The sequence below is a fragment of the Ambystoma mexicanum genome, chromosome 3p, assembly GCF_040938575.1.
Source record: "Ambystoma mexicanum isolate Mex_15411 chromosome 3p, UKY_AmexF1_1, whole genome shotgun sequence".
Taxonomy (NCBI): domain Eukaryota; kingdom Metazoa; phylum Chordata; class Amphibia; order Caudata; family Ambystomatidae; genus Ambystoma; species Ambystoma mexicanum.
In genome coordinates, this window is record NC_090925.1 from 393865201 (window position 1) to 393886156 (window position 20956).

General features: G+C 49.5%; 1 protein-coding gene across 1 annotated transcript in view; it reads left to right on the plus strand.

Moving 5' to 3' along the window:
* The first annotated feature begins 10670 nt into the window (after positions 1-10670).
* APCDD1L (APC down-regulated 1 like) overlaps positions 10671-20956 on the plus strand; it is a 282946-nt gene continuing 272660 nt past the window's right edge. The window contains exon 1 of the mRNA XM_069651068.1: positions 10671-11760. Coding sequence (XP_069507169.1) covers positions 11706-11760 — 55 coding nt within the window. The 5' untranslated portion in view covers positions 10671-11705. The remainder of the gene's footprint in view (positions 11761-20956) is intronic.

Consider the following 20956-nt stretch of genomic DNA (forward strand, 5'->3'; position numbering starts at 1 on the left):
GGTGTGATATGATAGTTTGATATTATATGATATTATATGATATATGATATTTTATTTATATAGAGCCTATATAAAATGTGTTTCAAAGCACTTCAAGGCAAGGGAGGGAAGAAGGAAAAATACAATGACATTCTTACAGGCCATGAACTGTAAGGATGTGAAATTAACTATCGTACTCGGCCTGGCGACATTTCAGATAGTGCAAGAGCTAAGACATAGATAAGGAAGGGAGGGGGAAAGCTGGCAGGAAATGGAAACAGACAGGCGACTACCGTACTAGGCCTGATGCCATTTCTGGTAGAGCCAGAGAAAACAAAAGGTGAGGGAGAGTGGTGCAGAAATGGAGGGGAGGAACAAAACAAGCGACTATCGTACTAGGCCTGACGACATTTCAGATAGTGCGGAGGGGGGGACAACTAAGGGGAAAGGGGAGGAGACAGACGAGGTTGCTATCATACTAGGTCCAAGGACAATTCTAATAAAGTAAGTGCATAGAAGAAATTAAGGGGAGGATATAGGAAAAGGGATAAAGGGAGATGAGGAGAGAACAGAGAGTAAGCAGTCAAAAAGAGTGGAGAAGCAAGAGGGGAGAGCGAATACAACTGCAGAAGTCAGTAGTAACACATAATGTTACATGCCTGCATACAAGATGAAGATGGGAACAGCATGATTCAGGGCCTCCATGGGAAAGGGTGATGCACCGCGAATCAATGAGGCCATATAAGTAAAATCCAGCATTGGCCACAAGACGGTGATCGTGAAACCAGAATGTATCAGGACAGACTCCTGCAGAAGTAGGCTGGAGGGGTGGGGGGTGCAGGGTAGAAGAATCAAGCAAAACAGGCAACACCTGTGTGTGAGAAGGGGGGGCACAAGGGAACATCACAGGGGGACCAGAGGGGTGAGGATAGCCTGTGGGGACAGAGGGAGTAAACACATGTTGGTGCATGCTTACTTTCTGTCTGAGCAGAGTTTCGGGCCCTGGATCCTCCTCGTCCAAACAGAACCAAACAGGAATTGCCCTTTTCTTCGTCTGCCCTTTGCTTCGGACGCCCGGGTGAGAGACGCCCTTATTCTAAGAGTTAAGAGCAGGAAGGAAGAAGCGGGGCTAATAAGGTGGACAGGGCTTAGGCGAGGTGACCAAGATCCACTTGCACCTACTCCCCATCTGCAAAGGAAAAGAGGCTGGAGGGCTCCTTAAGTAGGGAAAAAGAGTGGCAACCAGGAAGGCACCAGGTGGGCGGGGCTTGCTAAGTGGGGAAAAAGAGCGCAACCAGGAAGGCACCAGGTGGGCAGGGTTTAGGCCAGGTGACCAAGATCCACTTGCACCCGCTCCCCATCTGCAAAGGAAAAGAGGCTGGAGGGCTCCTTAAGTAGGTAAAAAGAGTGGCAACCAGGAAGGCGCCAGGTGGGCGGGGCGTGCTAAGTGGGGAAAAAGAGCGGCAACCAGGAAGGCACCAGGTGGGCGGGGCTTAGGCCCGGTGACCAAGATCCACTTGCACCTGCTCCCCATCTGCAAAGGAAAAGAGGCTGGAGGGCTCCTTATGTAGGGAAAAAGAGTGGCAACTAGGAAGGCACCAGGTGGGTGGGGCTTGCAAAGTGGGGGAAAAGAGCGGCAACCAGGAAGGCACAGGTGGGCCGGGCTTAGGCCAGGTGACCAAGATGCATCAATATGGCATTGTGCTTCTGGTATTTTGGGGATCTGTTACTTTTGGAGACATGTATGGCTAGCAGCTCAGATATGATGGTTGATGAGTTTATGGAATTCTCGGTGGTTACACATTTGACGGTTGTATTAGTTAGTCTTATGGGAGTTTTTTTGTGCCTAAGGGGTGATTTCATTCAATGGTTGCCATGGTGGTAGTGGTGTACTCCCTCTTCAATGTGTTTCTTTTGGAAATACCAAAAGCATGTATTTTAGGTTCTAATGGATGAACACACATGTGCACTTCCAAGGGCAAATTCTCACGGTGGTTTTGTGGCCACAGTGGATTTATCCATTGTCATAATTGAATGGCACCTGGGATTTGGCTGGATTGTGTGCATTCCAGAGGGGAAGGATGTTAGGTGAAAATAAATTGCACAAGCTGGGTACATGCAGCCTCTCTATGTGTCCTTTGCCCAGCCATACGCAGGGGGGGGGGGTGCCTGTGGGGCTGGATGGTGGGCCAACACCATGTCCACCAGGACACCACGCCATGTTGTGACATTGTGCAGGACACATGCTACTACAATTATCCTGCAGACTACTTACTGGTGGTGCATATACGCACCCCCAGAGTGCTCAAGAGTGTGAAATGTGACTTCAGCACTCCGAATGTGCACTCCACTATGCCCTGAATCACAATATGGGCAGTGTTGTACCTTACCTCAGCAGGTATGGTGGGGTTGCGTATGGGCATCATCATGTATGTGCTCAGAGGGTAGGCACTGTCCCTTGTAGAGGTGAGAATGTTTGTCATTGGAATTTGTTGACAGTGTGTATTGTTATGTGTGCAACATGCATGCATGTGCATGACCATTCATACTCACCAATGAGCCATGTGTTGCCATGCTGCCAAGCTTCCAGGGCCCGGTGTAGCGGGGACATCATGAAGATTAAACTATCATGGGTGCTATCAGAATAGTTGGCATACACTTCAGTAATGATGTCCTTGGCATCACATACAACCTGAACATTGATGGAGGGCCAATGTTTCCAGTTGCGGTAGATGTTCTGTTGCTCTAGGTGGACATAGTGCAACATGGGTGCAATAAATAGCACCTACCACTCGGGGAAAGTGCGCCATCTCATAGAAATCCTAGACCACTGCTTGCCTTTCTGCCGGTGTTCTGGGCATATAGATATGCCGGCTAACAGATGGTTATGCAATTATGCATCCCAACACCTGGTGTAGGCATCGAGTCTGCGTCGCCTGGGAGATGCCGCCTACTATGGCCGTGGTCCGCTGGAATGATCCAATGGGAAAAAAATGCAGAGCAGTGAGCACCTTTTGCAAGGGGTTCAGTGCCTAGGAGCACATGGTGGGTGATGTGAGGTCAGCTTCCAACTCCCTGACCAGGTCAAGGATGATATGGGGGGACCTATACCTGCCATATACCCGGCCATCAGGCATCTCAAAAAGGCTGGTCCATTGGTGGAAGATCTGGGCCCTGGCCATCCCCCTCCACCTGCGGTGTGCCAGAATGATTTCAGCAATCAATGGTGCATTCATCGTGGCTGTATCAGTTGGTTTGGTGTTTCTTGCATGCTTTATGGTGCGCGTTGACATTTACTCATGCTATCGCGTGGTGAAGGTGTGGTGGGATTTTTGGGATTTGCGCTTGCTTTTTTTGTGACCCGATGTTCCCAGTTCTATTCCATGAATACATTTGTTTTGCCACTTATGGGCGGTGCGATTGCTTGACGGTGGAACATCCCTCGTAACGCCCACATTTTTGCTTGTTCTTCCTCATTTTGCTTGTTCCGCCCCCTTTTTAGATGGCTGCGCAGGCCCGGCCCACCCTCTTCTTTAAGTCTCGTGTGAGGCATTCGTCAAGGCGCAGTGACGTGGCGGTCCAATGCAGATTCCTCGCAAGTCCCTGGTAAGCCACGCACATTGCTTTCCATGAATAGACAAACCGTGGACTCACGCACGATTTTTCTCTGCAGAATATTCCATGAATCAGGACCCTAAGAGTTTTCATTGGTTGGCATCTTACTTGCCAACCTTGGCAATGACAGGTCATCAACACATGAGTTAAAAATGCGAGTAGGTGAAGGGACGCCCAAGAAGTGCACTTTTCCAATTAAATAAGATGCTATCCCTTATCCCTAGGGGATCTACGTGATCTGACCGCGGCTGATTTTGCGGCAGTCGGAACGTTCGCATGAGAAAGGTGCGAACTACCAAAAGTTTGCACCTTTCTCATGCGAACACATGTACATACTACGGGGGCTGCAGGGGTTGGGTATTGTGCCATCCCTTTGGAAAGCCTCTTTACCCATAACAAGTAGAATTCCAGAATGTGCCTTTGGTGTCTAGTGAGGTATTATCACATCACTTACTAGATCTTTCCTGTACCCCTAACTTCATATGTCTTTCACACCCACGTCGGCAGGTGGACATGGCCGGTAACAGCCAGCCAGCCCGAACCTAGGCAGGCCAAGAGAAGCAAGGACCTTGGCGAGGGGTTGGGGCCGTTACCGGCCATGCCCGTCCACTGACACAGGGGTGAAAGACAATCGCAGCCGAGGGTTTATCCGGGGTGCAAATGGTTTATTTCTTTTTTGGGTGGATTGGCTGCTCTTATTGCGCGACACCAATCTCCCGAGAAAAAAAAGATGGCTGCCACGATAGGGAAAAGGGACTAAGTCCCATTTCCATTTGTATGGAGGTCGCTGGGAGCAGGCGGAGCACTGGGACTGGAGCACAAAGCTCCAGTCCAGCAGGTAAGTGGGAAGGGAAGGAGGGAGTGGGGAAGGGGTGTGGTTTGTTTTGGGGGAGTGAGGAGGCAACAGAGAGAGGCTCCCTGTTGCCTCCCTACATTACAAAAAAAAGAGATGCCGCCCCTGGGGAAAGGCATCGGGTGACTGGAAACAGCGGGTGGAGAACCAGATTGGCTGAGCGCCCTTCCACGGGTGCGAATCATCAACACACATCAATAATAAGGATTCCACGATATCCCTTTGTTTTATGTCTGGTTGGGTATTGTGCCAACCCTTCCTAGGTAGCCTCTTTACCCACAACAAGTAGACTTCCAGAATGTCCCTTTGGTGTCTGTTAGGTATTGGGACATCACTTGCTAGATCGTCCCTGTACCCCTACCATCATCAGCAACACACACCAATATTTAGGGTCACCGAATATGCGCGTGCTGCGGGGCCCGCATGAAAAAAGGCTATCTGCACTGTAAATCCCTATACTTACAATGCAACGTCCTTGAATGTTGTCCTCTGGCCCACCTGCAACACCCGGGAAAATTTAACAAAGTGTCTCCCCCGCCAATTATAAGGATTCCACAATATCCCTTTGTTTCATGTCTGCTTGTGTATTGTGCCATCCCTTCCTAGATAGCCTCTCTACGCCTACCTTGGTCGCCAAGAATGGGGATTGCAGAATGTACCTATATTTGCTCATGTCTGCTTGTGTATTGTGCCATCCCTTCCTAGATAGCCTCTCTACGCCTACCTTGGTCGCCAAGAATGGGGATTGCAGAATGTACCTATATTTGCTCATGTCTGCTTGGGTATTGTGCCATCCCTTCCTAGATAGCCTCTCTACGCCTACCTTGGTCGCCAAGAATGGGGATTGCAGAATGTACCTATATTTGCTCATGTCTGCTTGGGTATTGTGCCATCTCTTCCTAGATAGCCTCTCTACGCCTACCTTGGTCGCCAAGAATGGGGATTGCAGAATGTACCTATATTTGCTCATGTCTGCTTGGGTATTGTGCCATCCCTTCCTAGATAGCCTCTCTACGCCTACCTTGGTCGCCAAGAATGGGGATTGCAGAATGTACCTATATTTGCTCATGTCTGCTTGGGTATTGTGCCATCCCTTCCTAGATAGCCTCTCTACGCCTACCTTGGTCGCCAAGAATGGGGATTGCAGAATGTACCTATATTTGCTCATGTCTGGTTGGGTATTGAGGCCTCGTGTGACGTCACTCCCTTGGCAGCCCCTTTAAGTAAGGCTTGCTACGAGTGAGCAAGACAGGGCCAATTATCAGGGGCACCAATGCCTTTCATATGCCGAGAAGAGCGCGGTTCGGCGCGAACTGAAAGAGACGTCTGGCCGTGCAAGGTCCCACGTTCTAAAGAACGTCGCCCCCTCGGGCCCGAACCAGGGGCGCCGCTTTTGTGCCGCTAGGCCCCTCCGTGGCTAATTGATTTGTAAGGCCCGCCGGCCTGAACAGCGCGCCGCGGCAATGGTGGGAAACAGCCCCCTCTTCGATAAAAGAGGGGCCTCGAGCAGACATGATAATAGAGGGCGCCGTTCAGGAGACATGATAAAAGGCGGGGAGGCACGGCGCTCAAGCAGACACGCCGACTCGCGTGCTCACGTAGATCAATGTAAGCAAACAGTGGCACTCACTACTATGTGACTTGTGTCTGAGATTTTTGGCAGATGAATAAGGTATCCACTACTCCCTTGTGTTACCCCAACCTTACATTCTCAGACCTACGCTTTCGGTTAAAAACGAATGCATTCTGTGAATTGCAGTGTTGCATATCTTTAACTGAGCACAGTGGACGTATGCCCCCTAATGCCAGAGAGTGTGTGAAAGTTAAAGCCAGAATTAGAAAAGCGATATGAGTTCATGTCGACTCCCTACAGAGGAGGGAGCTGGTGTACAGGGCAATAAAGTAATTTGCTCAAGATCACACAATGTCGTCAAGTAGATACGCCAGGATTTGAAGGCAAGTTTTCTGCAACCTCTGTGGACCAAACTACTGAAAAAAGCAGTTATGCAAGTTCACGAGATTTAAAAGGACAGTGCAATTTGAATGGTGCTCCAAGTCTGGTGGGGCAGTAGGCCTTAAATGCGGGCCCGGTCCACTGTTATGACTGTGGATATCTTTAACCATCTACTGATTGGTTCAAAAACCCAAGGCGCAAAATAATAAAACCTTACTAATTCACTTTCATCTAAGGAAACAACCAAGAGGGCTGTGAAAACTGCCAGGAAATGATATCCCAGCCAACCAGAAAATATGAAACTAGCAGGTAATATCCCTGTGTAGGGGATCAGCTCATTGTAACATATATGACCGCTTACCAATTAACTAACAAAGCAAACACAGCGCCCAGCTCTCGCTCACTCTTCTTTTCGACTGGACAGAAAAAATAGATGAATGTTTCACTGATATTATTAAACCTCTGCTAAAATAAAAACGTGTTCTTAAAATGAACTTATTTTCTCTGAGCTAATGGTGTTTGCCGTTTGGCTTATATTGGTTGTTGTTTATTTTATATAGGTAGTTTGTGATAATATCTTGTTACCTTGTTATAGTTTGCTGTAACTCCTAAATAAAGTAAGCTTTACTCTAAAAAAAAATACTGTTCTTATATAAGGCGGCCTCTTCAAACCGAACAGTCTCTCAGTGCTCAATCTGTTAAAGTTATCCAGATCCCTTGAACTCATTTTATCAATTTCAGAAGGATGAAAGGCAGAGCAGACTCGAACTTTCAGACCATGTTCAGCTTCACCTAAGAAGATAAAAGCACTCTTTGCAGTGATGCCTCATGGGGTTAGATATGTGTTTCATTTCTCTGCAGTACTGCCATTTTGTTTTTTGTAAGTTACATTCCACGGTGTCAATTTCATCTAAGAACCAACTTGAAAAGGAAAGGTTGAAAAACAAAGTTTCAAAGTCATTACACCAAATGCATTGAAATGGATTTAGCTGTATCTGAGCAATTTCGAGAAACAATCGAGTTTTGCAGTGCCTTGCATTTGTTGGGTGGGGTAAGCTGTGGCACCATACCCTCCTCATCACACAGCCTTGCATGCCACATTTCTTATTTCGAGCAGTTTTAAAGGGGTGTGTCCACTACAAACTCTATCCTGTTGTTAAAGGGGATATGCCGGCACCCCCTAAAAAATTGTACCAGTGTGACAAATGAAGTAGTGGAGCTGTGACACTGACAAGAGCTAAATTAAGGGGAAATGCTCACTGGGCTGCTTAAAGGTTAAGTAGCACATGGAGTCCATTATAGACATCCTCTTAGCCAATTGGAATGCTCAGAATGCAGTCCATAATCTCTTTTAAAGACCTCTTTCCAAATATTCTGACTTGAGCAGCAGTCAGACAAGAAGCACAGAAACAATTGCCTTCAGCTGTGTAAAGGCAGAGCACCGCATGTGCGGTTCAGTTCCCCAAGCAAACAGCAATGAAATAGAGAATATGTCCCTTCTATTGTTGCTTGTTCCAGGTTAATTAAATTAGCATTACAAATTACTTGTGTGGGCTGCGTTTTTGCCTCACAAAAAATCCCACTTCTGTTCTAGTTTACAGCAGTCTCATCACTTGGGGTAAGGACCCTTCCCCAACCTATAACTTGGGGGTGGGTCATTAGCATTTTATAATGACCCCTCCCTTGGTCCATAATGCTTATTTATCAGAACCTTAGAACAAGGCGTTAAATCTCTGGTGACATAAAAACTCACCGCACAAATGTGCCTGTAGACTTGCTAAAATAGGTAATTCGATGGGGGCAGGGTGCCTGGTTGAAGGATTTGGGGACTAGGGCATATTGGGGCATGCATCAGGGGGGGCGTGAGGGATGGGATGGAAGGCAGCCAAGTGGATGGGTGAGTTGCGCAAAAGAAAGGGGTCTTCATGGACTGCTTTTTCTTTTTGGTTTCTTCTGTGAAAACAGAGCTCAATTTAGATGTAACTTCTATGGGGGCTTTGAAGGAATTTTCCTCCTGCAAATTATATAAAAAGTGCGGGGGAAGTGGCCATTTAGATGTGTCCTTTTATCGTCAACCCCGATTTGATATTTTAGGTGGTTGTACAACTGTCACAGCCTCTTTAAATGTCTAGAATAATCAACTTAGTGATGTAGTGACTTCCTCTCTGTCCATGACGCGCCAAGTCAGTGCCATTGTGTCCTCTGCAGCACTCACCACCAAAATCATCAATGCAGTCAAACCCTACTTGTCAACTAAAAGCTGCCTCACTATAGCCAGGGCTACAATTGAGGCCACACTGGATTACTGAAATGCCCTTTTCCTGGGAACTTCCAATAAAAACCTCAACAGGTTACAAGTCACTCAGAACAATGGCCTCAGAGCTGTACTGAGCATCCCTTATAGGAAACATCTCTCACAGCCTGGGAGAGGTGTGCACTGGATGCCAGTCAAAGACCGCATTCTATTTAAAAGCATGGCCATCACACACAAGTGCCTCTTGCACACTGCCCCCCTACTTATACGAAAAAATTATGCCATGTCACCACCTCCAGAGCCATTCATGCACACCACTCCAACCAGATCTACCCGCTAAAATTGAGTGCAAATCCCGGTAAACCGTGTCTGCACCCTACCACACTACTTACGCGCACCCCAAACTTCGATTGGAACCATGACTGCGTGCACGCACCCCTAAATCCAAGTTCCGTACTTACCTTTGCGTTGTGATTCCTATGTGCATGGGTCTTTATGCCGGCCTTCGGGCGGTGGTTGGCTCGCAAGGTTTGAGTGGTAATATCCCCAACGTGCGGTTGCACGGTCACATCCATGAATACGGTTGGTTCACTGCAGCTCTTGGTGCGTCCTGAACACATCCACAGTTTGCCTTGTTCTTCCTCATTCTGCATGTTCCGCCTCCTACTTTGAGCTCTGTGTAGGCCCAATCCACCCTCCACGCAGTGAACCTATCATGCATCACAAATGGCTGCTTTCAGATTGACTTTTACATTTGCACTTGTGGACATTTGCACAAATTAGGAGGGATTTCTGACCATTTTAAAGTAAATCATAAAATCACAAATGTGGTGTGCTTTAGAATCTGCAGGAATGCGCACAGCTTGACAGGTTTCATCCTGACCCTGTCATATTTTTTTAAAATGTGCCCATAGCGGTTTCAACTTGCGGTTCTATCCCCAAAAGGGATAGCAATGCTTTCAGAGGCCGTTACTGTGAATTGCGCTCCCAGCACCCACACGGGCACCTGTCATACATTAGTGTTAGGAGCACTGGTCACCCCCCCCCCCCCAAACAGAATAAAGTGCCCTGTGCATTCCTCAAACTAGCGCAAATAAATAGGGTATTCTCTGCAATTTTGTCAATGTGTGTTCTTTTTTTGAGGATTTGGCTGCGTGTATTCATAAAACCAATGAAGGAGACACGACTTTCCATGCCTTCATTACGGCGGCCAGTTTGCACCTCTCCTGAATCTTCTCGCGTCCACAGCCTGCACTTTGCCCACCAGTCTAGACTCCCTGCATTAGTGACCCGATGAAGCCAGGACAATGGGACCTGTCCAAACATCACATCCTAAAGAGCCCTATTGACAGCTAAATCGGTCCCGCCTCCCAGGTGGATCAAAAGAGGCTGCCCCGGCGTGTCGAGTAGTTTTTCTTGCGGTTTTGGCGCTGGACCGACCTGCCAAGGTGCCCTGTCTTTTTAGTTCAGCCTTCTCCTGCACCGTGCCAGCGGGACACGGGGCAAAGCCTGGCTGCGCTAATCCTTCTTGGGTTCATCTGATCAGTGTGAGGGCAGGCAAAGTGAAGGAAGGAAGGAAGGAAGGAAGGAAGGAAGGAAGGAAGAAAGAAAGAAAGAAAGAAAGAAAGAAAGAAAGAAAGAAAGAAAGAAAGAAAGAAAGAAAGAAAGAAAGAAGGAAGGAAGGAAGGAAGGAAGGAAAGAAAGAAAGAAAGAAAGAAAGAAAGAAAGAAAGAAAGAAAGAAAGAAAGAAAGAAAGAAAGAAAGAAAGAAAGAAAGAAAGAAAGAAAGAAAGAAAGAAAGAAAGAGCTGTGTATGCATTGGCTAGTACTTTTTTTCCTCTTTTGGCCGCTCCTTCGTTCGATAAATACGTGCCTTTGTCCGAGCCCCTCCAGTTCTGACAGGTCAGCACTTTGTGCTGGGTGCCCTTTGCCACTGAATGCTCTCAGAGCCCGGGGAAGCCGCCTTCCATTCAGAAACCCATGCATAAGCCCCCCGCCGCTCCCTCCTCCACAGACCCACCGGTGTCACGCTGTGAAGTGCCGTCTGTACGCGGGGAGAGGGTGGGAACAGCGCGGCTCCCGCGGCTCTTGGGATGCTCGCATCAGTAAGATGCCATCCAATAATTAACCAACGTTGCGACTGGCGAATCGACAAGTATTGCCCGACTCACGTTCGCTGGCTCACTAGCGCTAGTGCAATAGCAACTGTTCGTATTATGATGTAACGGCGGTGCTTCTGGCGAACTGGGTCCCTTTGATTACTGTCCTGAATTACGCGCTCCACACCCTCCGTTTCAGTGCACCTTTCCAAGCATATAAGCAGAGCCCGGAAGCACCCGTCCACCTTCTGCTGGGAGAGTTGGGTGCTTCCGGGTGCCCCCCCCCTCCTCCCTCCCTGGGCCCTTAGAGTCCCTGGGCAGGCCCCGCGGTGACGGGTAGCTCCGTATTAGAGCCCCTGCGCGGCCCTGCGCCGGGACAGAGCGCAGCCTCCAGCTCCTCCCCCAGCGCCTCCCTGCCAGCTGCCAAACTCCAGGCACGCAGCTCAGCTCACTCAGCACATCTGCCTGTGGCTGCGGGGACAGGCTGCAGGGCTCCGCGGACCCGGTCACTGGAGAGTCCGAGAGCCAGCTTCGCTCATCTACCTCAGTACCGACCCTCGCCCCATGTACCCGCCCCTCTCCTCTCCCTTCCCATCTTGACTCCTCACCGCCACCCTCCACTCCCCAACCCATCCCGTTTCTCCCTACCCATCTCTCTCCTCTTTCTCCCATCTCTAAATCCCTGTCTCTCCACACCAAAACCTCTACCCCACCACCCCCTTTATACCGACACTTCCACTGCCTAGCTTCTGCCGCCTCTAATTCCCACCACATGGGCACGAGTCCGCATGCTGCGGGGCGCACTCGGTGTCAGGGAAGCGGACGTTTCTGAGGATGAATGCCGCAGAGGAAGCTGCTTCTCTTGCATTGACCTACTGAGCAGCAGCCGCCGGGGTTAGATTCGCGGACTCGGCTGCCGCCCGGATTGCTTCCAACGATTCGAACAGGTGCGATGGCGCCCCATGGGAGGGTGCTCCGTTGCTGGTGGGTGCTAGTCTCCCTTCTAGGTAGGTGACCGTGTGAAGGTAGGTGACCTTTTTCACCACAAAAGACTTTGTTAACAAAAGATGTGTGTATGTTACACCAAAAACGTGTGTTAGCGTCTTTCTGAAAGCTCACAGCTTGTTTTTAAAAAATAGGTAGCGTGCACAGATAGATTACGTGATTTGCATCCTCTCCCACAGCGGGGGGGCGGGGGAGGGGGGCGGTCTAGTGCACGCGTTTCCTGGGCGCAGGCTGTTCCCTGAAGAAGAGTGCTGTGTAGGCTCCTCTGCTTTCCATAGGATGTAGGGAGCAGTACCGCACTAACCAGCAGCGCTGCTGTACCTTTACTATGACAGTACCATATCCTCCCAGCAGGACTGCCATACTTCTACTAGGAAAGTTCTGGCACTTTTCAGCATGGCTGCTATACTTTTACTGCAACAGTACTGGTTCTTCTAAGAAGGAGTGATTCTACTAGCAAAGTACTGGCACTTTTCAGCATGGCTGCTATACTTTTACTGTGACAGTACCGGTTCCTCCCTGCAGGACTGCAATAGTACTGGCACTTTTCAGCATGGCTGCTATACTTCTACTATGACAGTACCGGTTCCTCCCACAGGACTGCAATACTACTGGCACTTTTTGTGATTTGTTTACTTTTCTCCTTTTTTATTCTTTTCTCCCCTTTTAGAGTTGGTTCACTTTTTGTGTTCTTTTTTCTTTTCTTTATTGACTTCTCTTTTATTTATTTTTTCACAAGTGTGCATGTAAAGTTTTTTTTTGGAAACTAATTGATGCAATAAAAAAACTGCCACTTTTCAGCATGGCTGCTATACTTCTACTATGATAGTACCAGTTCCTCCCCACAGGACTGCAATAGTACTGGCACTTTTCAGCATGGCTGCTATACTTTTACTATGTTAATGTTAAAGTATATTTATACCGCGCACTATCACCACCGTAGTGTTCCCCTGGCGCTTTGGCACTCTGTAAGAAAGGGATGGTAGGTTAGGGTGCTTTAGTAGGACAAAGTTTGGAGAAAGAGCAAGGGAGCTGTGATGTGCTGTTGGCAGCTTCAGTTCGTTTCAGACAGTTCGCTGAGCTTTTTGCTGTGGTATCCGGTCGCAGTCCATTGTGTGCTGTTGTGCAAGGCTCTGTGTGGTGTGTTTGTTGTTGCGGTGTGGTGTAGTGTGTGCGGGTTGCGAGGGTTTAAGAGGTATGGTGTGTTTGGTTAAGGTTTGAGGGATGTGTGAAGGGGTGAGGTTTTTAGTAGGGTTGGTTACTGGCATCGATGACATAGAGAAACGCACACTCATGTTGTGTATCGTTCGAGATTTAGACACATTTCTTCCTTATAGTGATCTAGTTTCAGCAAGACAGGGCTGTCTCTCATCTCTCCGTCCACATGTAGCGTTAGTTCATCTTTACAATTCTATGTGTGTTCTTACTCAGGCCAGCCCCTGCATCCCAGTCTGTGCCTGATTCCAGCTGGTCCCCGTGGATCTATCTAGCTGTGACCTAAGCCCATACCCATAGCTCTGTCTGTGTGTGACACGGTACAGTTCAGTCCTTACCAGCATGTCTGGATTAACGCAAGTGAATCACCATACCTATGTCTCAGATGATTTTGTTGTGTGCTGGGTTAGTCGATGAGGAAGTCAGTACATCTCCAGGAATACTGCTAGGTTTTTGTGTATGTCAGTCTAGTGCATTCCATCTTCTACTTACGAGCTTGAGTGTGGGTTTCTTAGTGTGGCGGTAGTGGTCTCCTTTTGGCTGGCAGGTTAGCTAATATGGAGGGGCTGGTTTGAGGATGGTTGTCTTGTGAGCGGGAGGTAGTAGTTGGATAGTGTGGATGCACAATTGCTTTGGGATTGGGGTTTACACAAGGTTCATGTAGCCATGCCTGTCAGGGGGATGCCGGATAGTGGGTAAGGTCGATGGTTGTGCCTGGTGTTTGTGTCAGCCTTGTTCGCTATTGTTCTGTCCTGATTGGGTTGTTGCTCGTGGTCGTTTCCCCTATTAGTTACCGGCGATAGACATTCAGATTGTTGCACGCAATCTGATTGGCCCTCGCCAGGACTTTACCTCGGGCTTCGCTCGGGCCAGTAACTATGGGCTCCGGGGCATTACCTGACTCCGTAAAGACACCCCAGCTAGGGGCTTATTGCTTAAGTATTGGAAGTACTGGTTCTTCTCAGCAGGATTGGTATACCTTAGCATGACAATACACTGCTCAGAATGTCTGCTATACCTTTACCAGGAAAGTACTGGCACTTTTCAGCATGGCTACGATACTTTTACTGTGACGGTACCGGTTCTTCTCAGCAGGACAGGCATACTTTAGAATGACAATACACCTCCCAGCAGGACGTCTATACTTCTTTAGAAGTGGGTGCTTCCCTCCCATTTGCGCCACTTTCCCGATTGGCTGTTTGCAAACACGCAGGTGGTTTTCTAACTGAAGGAGGCGCCGGAAACTATGTACATCTGAGTGGTGCCTTGCTGGTTACAGGTGCAGTAAATCGGGGGGCGGGAGGGCTAGTGGGGGGTGGAGCGGTTGTCTGCAGACCTAGCGTAATCTATAATCTATGTGCCATGAGGAGGCCTAGCCCTCAACGCTTTCCTAAAATTGAGTGCCTAAAAGTGTTTTTATTTTTTTTTAAAACACTTCTGTGAATCAGGTACATTGCGTTTTATCTTTTCTTGTGATGTATGTCTGTGTTTTCATATAATGACATTTTGAAAATGTCTGAATTTGCTTTGACTGTGCAAAGGTTGATATGTAACCAAATGCACACTACATAAAATTAAATCAACATTAAAAAAATGGAGTCGTTCTTACAACCTCATGCACGTAGTGAACCTGGGCGTTTTCAGTCATAATCGTCTGATTTACTGTGTGATCTTGGCCACACCTATTCATTCTGTGCATTACCACTGGGTTTGTGGACCTATGAAATTGTAAAATCCCGTCTTGTTTTCGGAATAAAACTCACACGTGCGAGCAATCCGCCCACGTCAATGGTTCCCATCCATGTTCATTGTGGATGGATATCCTGAGGGCAATGGTCCGGCCCTCCTCTGATCCCTTCATCTGCAAGCATACTCTCAGTGTGCGCGGCCGTACCCATGCTTTGCCTCCAGTCGGTCTCTGCACCCATACTTGCAGAGCTTAGTTACCCTTAAAAATATATATTCCTCACCGACATGTTGCGTGTGTAGTTGGCCTCCCTCATTCATTCTTTGCACCAATACTCATTATTTGCAGGTGTTCGTATCCTTCCAGTGTCTGCACCAATAGTGACAGTGTGAAGTTGGCCATAGCTACCCATTCTATTTACCTGTGCGCGGGGTAAGTAGTCAGACATACGCATTCATTTTCTCCCTTAATACTCATGGTTTGTAGGTGGCCATTCCTACCCGTTCCCTGCACCAATACTCGGTATGTCGGTGGCTGTTCTCATCTATGCTGTGCATCAATACTCGGTATGTCAGTGGCTGTTCTCATCTATGTTGTGTATCAATACTCCGTATGTCGGTGGCTCTTCTCATCTATGCTGTGCATCAATATTCGGTATGTCAGTGGCTGTTCTCATCCATGCTGTGCATCAATACTCAGTATGTCAGTGGCTCTTCTCATCTATGCTGTGCATCAATACTCAGTATGTCAGTGGCTGTTCTCATCCATGCTGTGTATCAATACTCGGTATGTCAGTGGCTGTTCTCATCCATGCTGTGCATCAATACTCAGTATGTCGGTGGCTGTTGTCATGCATGCTGTGCATCAATACTCGGTATGTCGGTGGCTGTTCTCATCTATGCTGTGCATCAATACTCGGTATGTCAGTGGCTGTTCTCATCCATGCTGTGCATCAATACTCGGTATGTCGGTGGCTGTTCTCATCTATGCTGTGCATCGATACTCGATATGTCGGTGGCTGTTGTCATGCATGCTGTGCATCAATACTTGGAATGTGTAGATGGCCATACAGATCCATTCTCTGCCCCAATACTCGCAGTGAGTAGGTGCCCATACCCATCAATATTTTGCACCAGTACTCACTGTGCGTGGGTGCCCATACCTACCCACTCTCTGCACCAATGCTCACAATGTATGGCTGGGTGCAACCATCCATCTCGGAACATGTATCCGCCCAAAACTTAAGTGGGTACCATACAAATACTTTCTTTGACCTTTTTTCTCTCTACTCACTGGGTGTAATAGGGCATGTCCCCTTTTCTCTACACAGATACTAACTGTGTGTAGTTGGGCTTCCTCCGTTTTCTCTGCACCTGTACTTGCGGTGTAGTTGGGTTAAAGTCTTTTTTCTCTATGCACCCCTAGTCACTGGGTTTACTTGGTCATATTTCCTTTCTCTAGATCCATACTCACTGGTGTGTGGGTGGGCTTGCTCTTTCTCTCTGCACCCATACTCACTAGGAGTGAGTGGGCTTGCTCTTTCTCTTTGCATCCATACTCACATTGCAGATGGGTTTGGCCCTTTTTTCTCTCTGCACCCATGCTCACTAGGTGTAGTTGGGCTTCCTCTTTCTCTCTGTACCCATACCCACTTGGTGTAGGTGGGCTTGGTTTTCTCTTTGCACGCATACTCACTGTGCAGTTGGGTTGGTTCTCTATTCTTTGCACCCATACTCACTAGGAGTGGGTGGGCTTGCTCTTTCTCGCTGCACCCATAATCACTAGGAGTGGGTGGGCTTGTTCTTTCTCTCTGCACCCATAATCACTAGGAGTGGGTGGGCTTGCTCTTTCTCTTTGCACCCATACTCACTGTGCAGTTGGGTTGGCTCTTTTTCCCTGCACCCATACGCACTAAGTGAGGGTGGGCTTGCTCTTTCTCTCTGCATCCATAATCACATTGAACTTGGGTTGATCATTTTTTCTCTGCACCCTTACTCACTTCTCACTTGGTATATATGGGCTTACTCTTTTTCTCTGCACCCATACTCACTGTGCAGTTGGGCTGGCCCTTTTCTCTCTACACCCATACTCACTTCTCACTTGGTGTAGATGGGCTTACTCTTTTTCTCTGCACCCATACTCACTGGTGTGTGGGCAGACTTGCTCTTTCTCTCTGCACCCATACTCACTGTGCAGTTGGATTGGCCCTTTTCTCTCTGCACCCATACTCACTTCTCACTTGGTATAGATAGGCTTACTCTTTTTCTCTGCACCCATACTCATTGGTGTGTGGGTGGGCTTGCTCTTTCTCTCTGCACTCATACTCACTGTGCAGTTGGGTTGGCCCTTTTCTCTCTGCACCCATACTGACGTCTCACTTGGTATAGATGGGCTTACTCTTTTTCTCTGCACCCATACTCATTGGTGTGTGGGTGGGCTTGCTCTTTCTCTCTGCACTCATACTCACTGTGCAGTTGGGTTGGCCCTTTTCTCTCTGCACCCATACTCACTTGTCACCTGGTATAGATGGGCTTACTCTTTTTCTCTGCACCCACACTAACTGGTGTGTGGGTGGGTTTGCTCTTTCTCTCTGCACCCATACTCACTGTGCAGTTGGGCTGGCCCCTTTCTCTCTGCACCCATACTCACTTCTCACTTGGTATAGATGGACTTACTGTTTTTCTCTGCACCCATACTCACTGTGCAGTTGGGTTGGCTCTTTTTCCCTGCACCTATACTCACTAGGTTTAGGTGGGCTTGCTCTTTCTCTCTACACCCATACTCCCTCTAGGCTCGTACTCACGGTGTGTAGTTGGGTCGCTGGGTGTTTGCAGGTGGATTTGGTCCTTTTTCTGTACACCCATGCTTTTGAACGGAGGATGGTACAGGGGAAACGTGCTGTTCTTCTAAGCAAGTCAACGCAAAGCAGCAACAGAGGTTCGAATCCCGGATTGGTGCTTAGAAACAAACTCAGGTATTAAGCGCTTTATAAAAAAAAACAATGAAATAAATAAAAAATACTACAGGTTATTGGGCGGACTTGCTCCTTTTTCTTCTGCATCGTACTCACGGTGTGTAGCTGGGTCGCTGGGTGTATTTGGACACGTCTCTTCTCCCTCTTGGCTCGTGCTCACGGTGTGTAGCTGGGTCGCTGGGTGTATTTGGACACGTCTCTTCTCCCTCTTGGCTCGTGCTCACGGTGTGTAGCTGGGTCGCTGGGTGTATGTGGACATGTCTCTTCTCCCTCTAGGCTCGTACTCACGGTGTGTAGCTGGGTCGCTGGGTGTATTTGGACACGTCTCTTCTCCCTCTTGGCTCGTACTCACGGTGTGTAGCTGGGTCGCTGGGTGTATGTGGACACGTCTCTTCTCCCGCTTGGCTCGTACTCACGGTGTGTAGCTGGGTCGCTGGGTGTATGTGGACACGTCTCTTCTCCCTCTAGGCTCGTACTCACGGTGTGTAGCTGGGTCGCTGGGTGTATTTGGACACGTCTCTTCTCCCTCTTGGCTCGTGCTCACGGTGTGTAGCTGGGTCGCTGGGTGTATTTGGACACGTCTCTTCTCCCTCTTGGCTCGTGCTCACGGTGTGTAGCTGGGTCGCTGGGTGTATTTGGACACGTCTCTTCTCCCTCTTGGCTCGTGCTCACGGTGTGTAGCTGGGTCGCTGGGTGTATTTGGACACGTCTCTTCTCCCTCTAGGCTTGTGCTCCCGGTGTGTAGCTGGATCGCTGGGTGTATTTGGACACGTCTCTTCTCCCTCTAGGCTCGTACTCACGGTGTGTAGTTCGGTCGCTGGGTGTATTTGGACACGTCTCTTCTCCCTCTAGGCTCGTACTCACGGTGTGTGGCTGGGTCGATGGGTGTATTTGGACACGTCTCTTCTCCCTCTAGGCTCGTACTCACGGTGTGTGGCTGGGTCGCTGGGTGTATTTGGACACGTCTCTTCTCCCTCTAGGCTCGTACTCACGGTGTGTGGCTGGGTCGCTGGGTGTATTTGGACACGTCTCTTCTCCCTCTCGGCTCGTACCCACGGTGTGTAGCTGGGTCGCTGGGTGTATGTGGACACATCTCTTCTCCCTCTAGGCTCGTACTCACGGTGTGTAGTTGGGTCGCTGGGTGTATGTGGACACGTCTCTTCTCCCTCTAGGCTCGTACTCACGGTGTGTAGTTGGGTCGCTGGGTGTATGTGGACACGTCTCTTCTCCCTCTAGGCTCGTACTCACGGTGTGTAGTTGGGTCGCTGGGTGTATGTGGACACGTCTCTTCTCCCTCTAGGCTCGTACTCACGGTGTGTAGTTGGGTCGCTGGGTGTATTTGGACACGTCTCTTCTCCCTCTAGGCTCGTACTCACGGTGTGTAGTTGGGTCGCTGGGTGTATGTGGACACGTCTCTTCTCCCTCTAGGCTCGTACTCACGGTGTGTAGTTGGGTCGCTGGGTGTATGTGGACACGTCTCTTCTCCCTCTAGGCTCGTACTCACGGTGTGTAGCTGGGTCGCTGGGTGTATGCGGACACGTCTCTTCTCCCTCTAGGCTCGTACTCACGGTGTGCAGCTGGGTCGCTGGGTGTATGCGGACACGTCTCTTCTCCCTCTAGGCTCGTACTCACGGTGTGTAGTTGGGTCGCTGGGTGTATGTGGACACGTCTCTTCTCCCTCTAGGCTCGTACTCACGGTGTGTAGCTGGGTCGCTGGGTGTATGTGGACACGTCTCTTCTCCCTCTAGGCTCGTACTCACGGTGTGTAGCTGGGTCGCTGGGTGTATGTGGACACGTCTCTTCTCCCTCGTGGACACGTCTCTTCTCCCTCTAGGCTCGTACTCCCGGTGTGTAGCTGGGTCGCTGGGTGTATGTGGACACGTCTCTTCTCCCTCTAGGCTCGTACTCACGGTGTGTAGCTGGGTTGCTGGGTGTATGTGGACACGTCTCTTCTCCCTCTAGGCTCGTACTCACGGTGTGTAGCTGGGTCGCTGGGTGTATGTGGACACGTCTCTTCTCCCTCGTGGACACGTCTCTTCTCCCTCTAGGCTCGTACTCCCGGTGTGTAGCTGGGTCGCTGGGTGTATGTGGACACGTCTCTTCTCCCTCTAGGCTCGTACTCACGGTGTGTAGCTGGGTCGCTGGGTGTATGTGGACACGTCTCTTCTCCCTCTAGGCTCGTACTCACGGTGTGTAGCTGGGTCGCTGGGTGTATGTGGACACGTCTCTTCTCCCTCGTGGACACGTCTCTTCTCCCTCTAGGCTCGTACTCCTGGTGTGTAGCTGGGTCGCTGGGTGTATGTGGACACGTCTCTTCTCCCTCTAGGCTCGTACTCACGGTGTGTAGCTGGGTCGCTGGGTGTATGTGGACACGTCTCTTCTCCCTCTAGGCTCGTACTCACGGTGTGTAGCTGGGTCGCTGGATGTATGTGGACACGTCTCTTCTCCCTCTAGGCTCGTACTCACGGTGTGTAGCTGGGTCGCTGGATGTATGTGGACACGTCTCTTCTCCCTCTCGGCTCGTACTCACGGTGTGTAGTTGGGTCGCTGGGTCTATGTGGACACGTCTCTTCTCCCTCTAGGCTCGTACTCACGGTGTGTAGCTGGGTCGCTGGGTGTATGTGGACACGTCTCTTCTCCCTCTAGGCTCGTACTCACGGTGTGTAACTGGGTCGCTGGGTGTATGTGGACACGTCTCTTCTCCCTCTAGGCTCGTACTCCCGGTGTGTAGTTGGGCGCAACCGTTCGTTTTATCCTGTGAGCGGAGCCCTGCATGGTTCCTGTGTTTGACTTTTTTTAAAACTAAAAATCCAATTAGGCAATGGCTCATCCTTCCGCAGGGGAAGTGTTTATTTCTTGGGGCAGTGGTATGTGCAGCAATGGCTCACCACCAGTGCACTGGCAGACCCCTCCTCGCAATCGCTGTTTCTCCGGGGCCCCGTGGGGCTATGTAGCGGCCTCGGGCGGCGTTAGGCGCTATACTAGAACCCTTGTTCATATAGACATACAGATTACGCTTTCACTATGGCATGGGACTCGCCTGGATGGTACGCACCCCCTTTCTGCGGTCTCAGCAGTCTGAGGGTGCCACAGCTCTGCCAGTCGAAGGCGATAGCACACCAAGTCCAGTGCATAACGATGTCAACGGCCACCCCTAACCCTGGAGTTGGAACGAGGTGGTGGTTTCCCCAGCGCCGAACCACAAGCTTATAATGCACAATAGCAATTGAACAATAGCTGACATCATTTCCCAATTACTTGCTCTATTTATCCTGTGTCGTTCGCTTGGACGACGCTCTCTGTCTCAGGCGCACTGCCCACT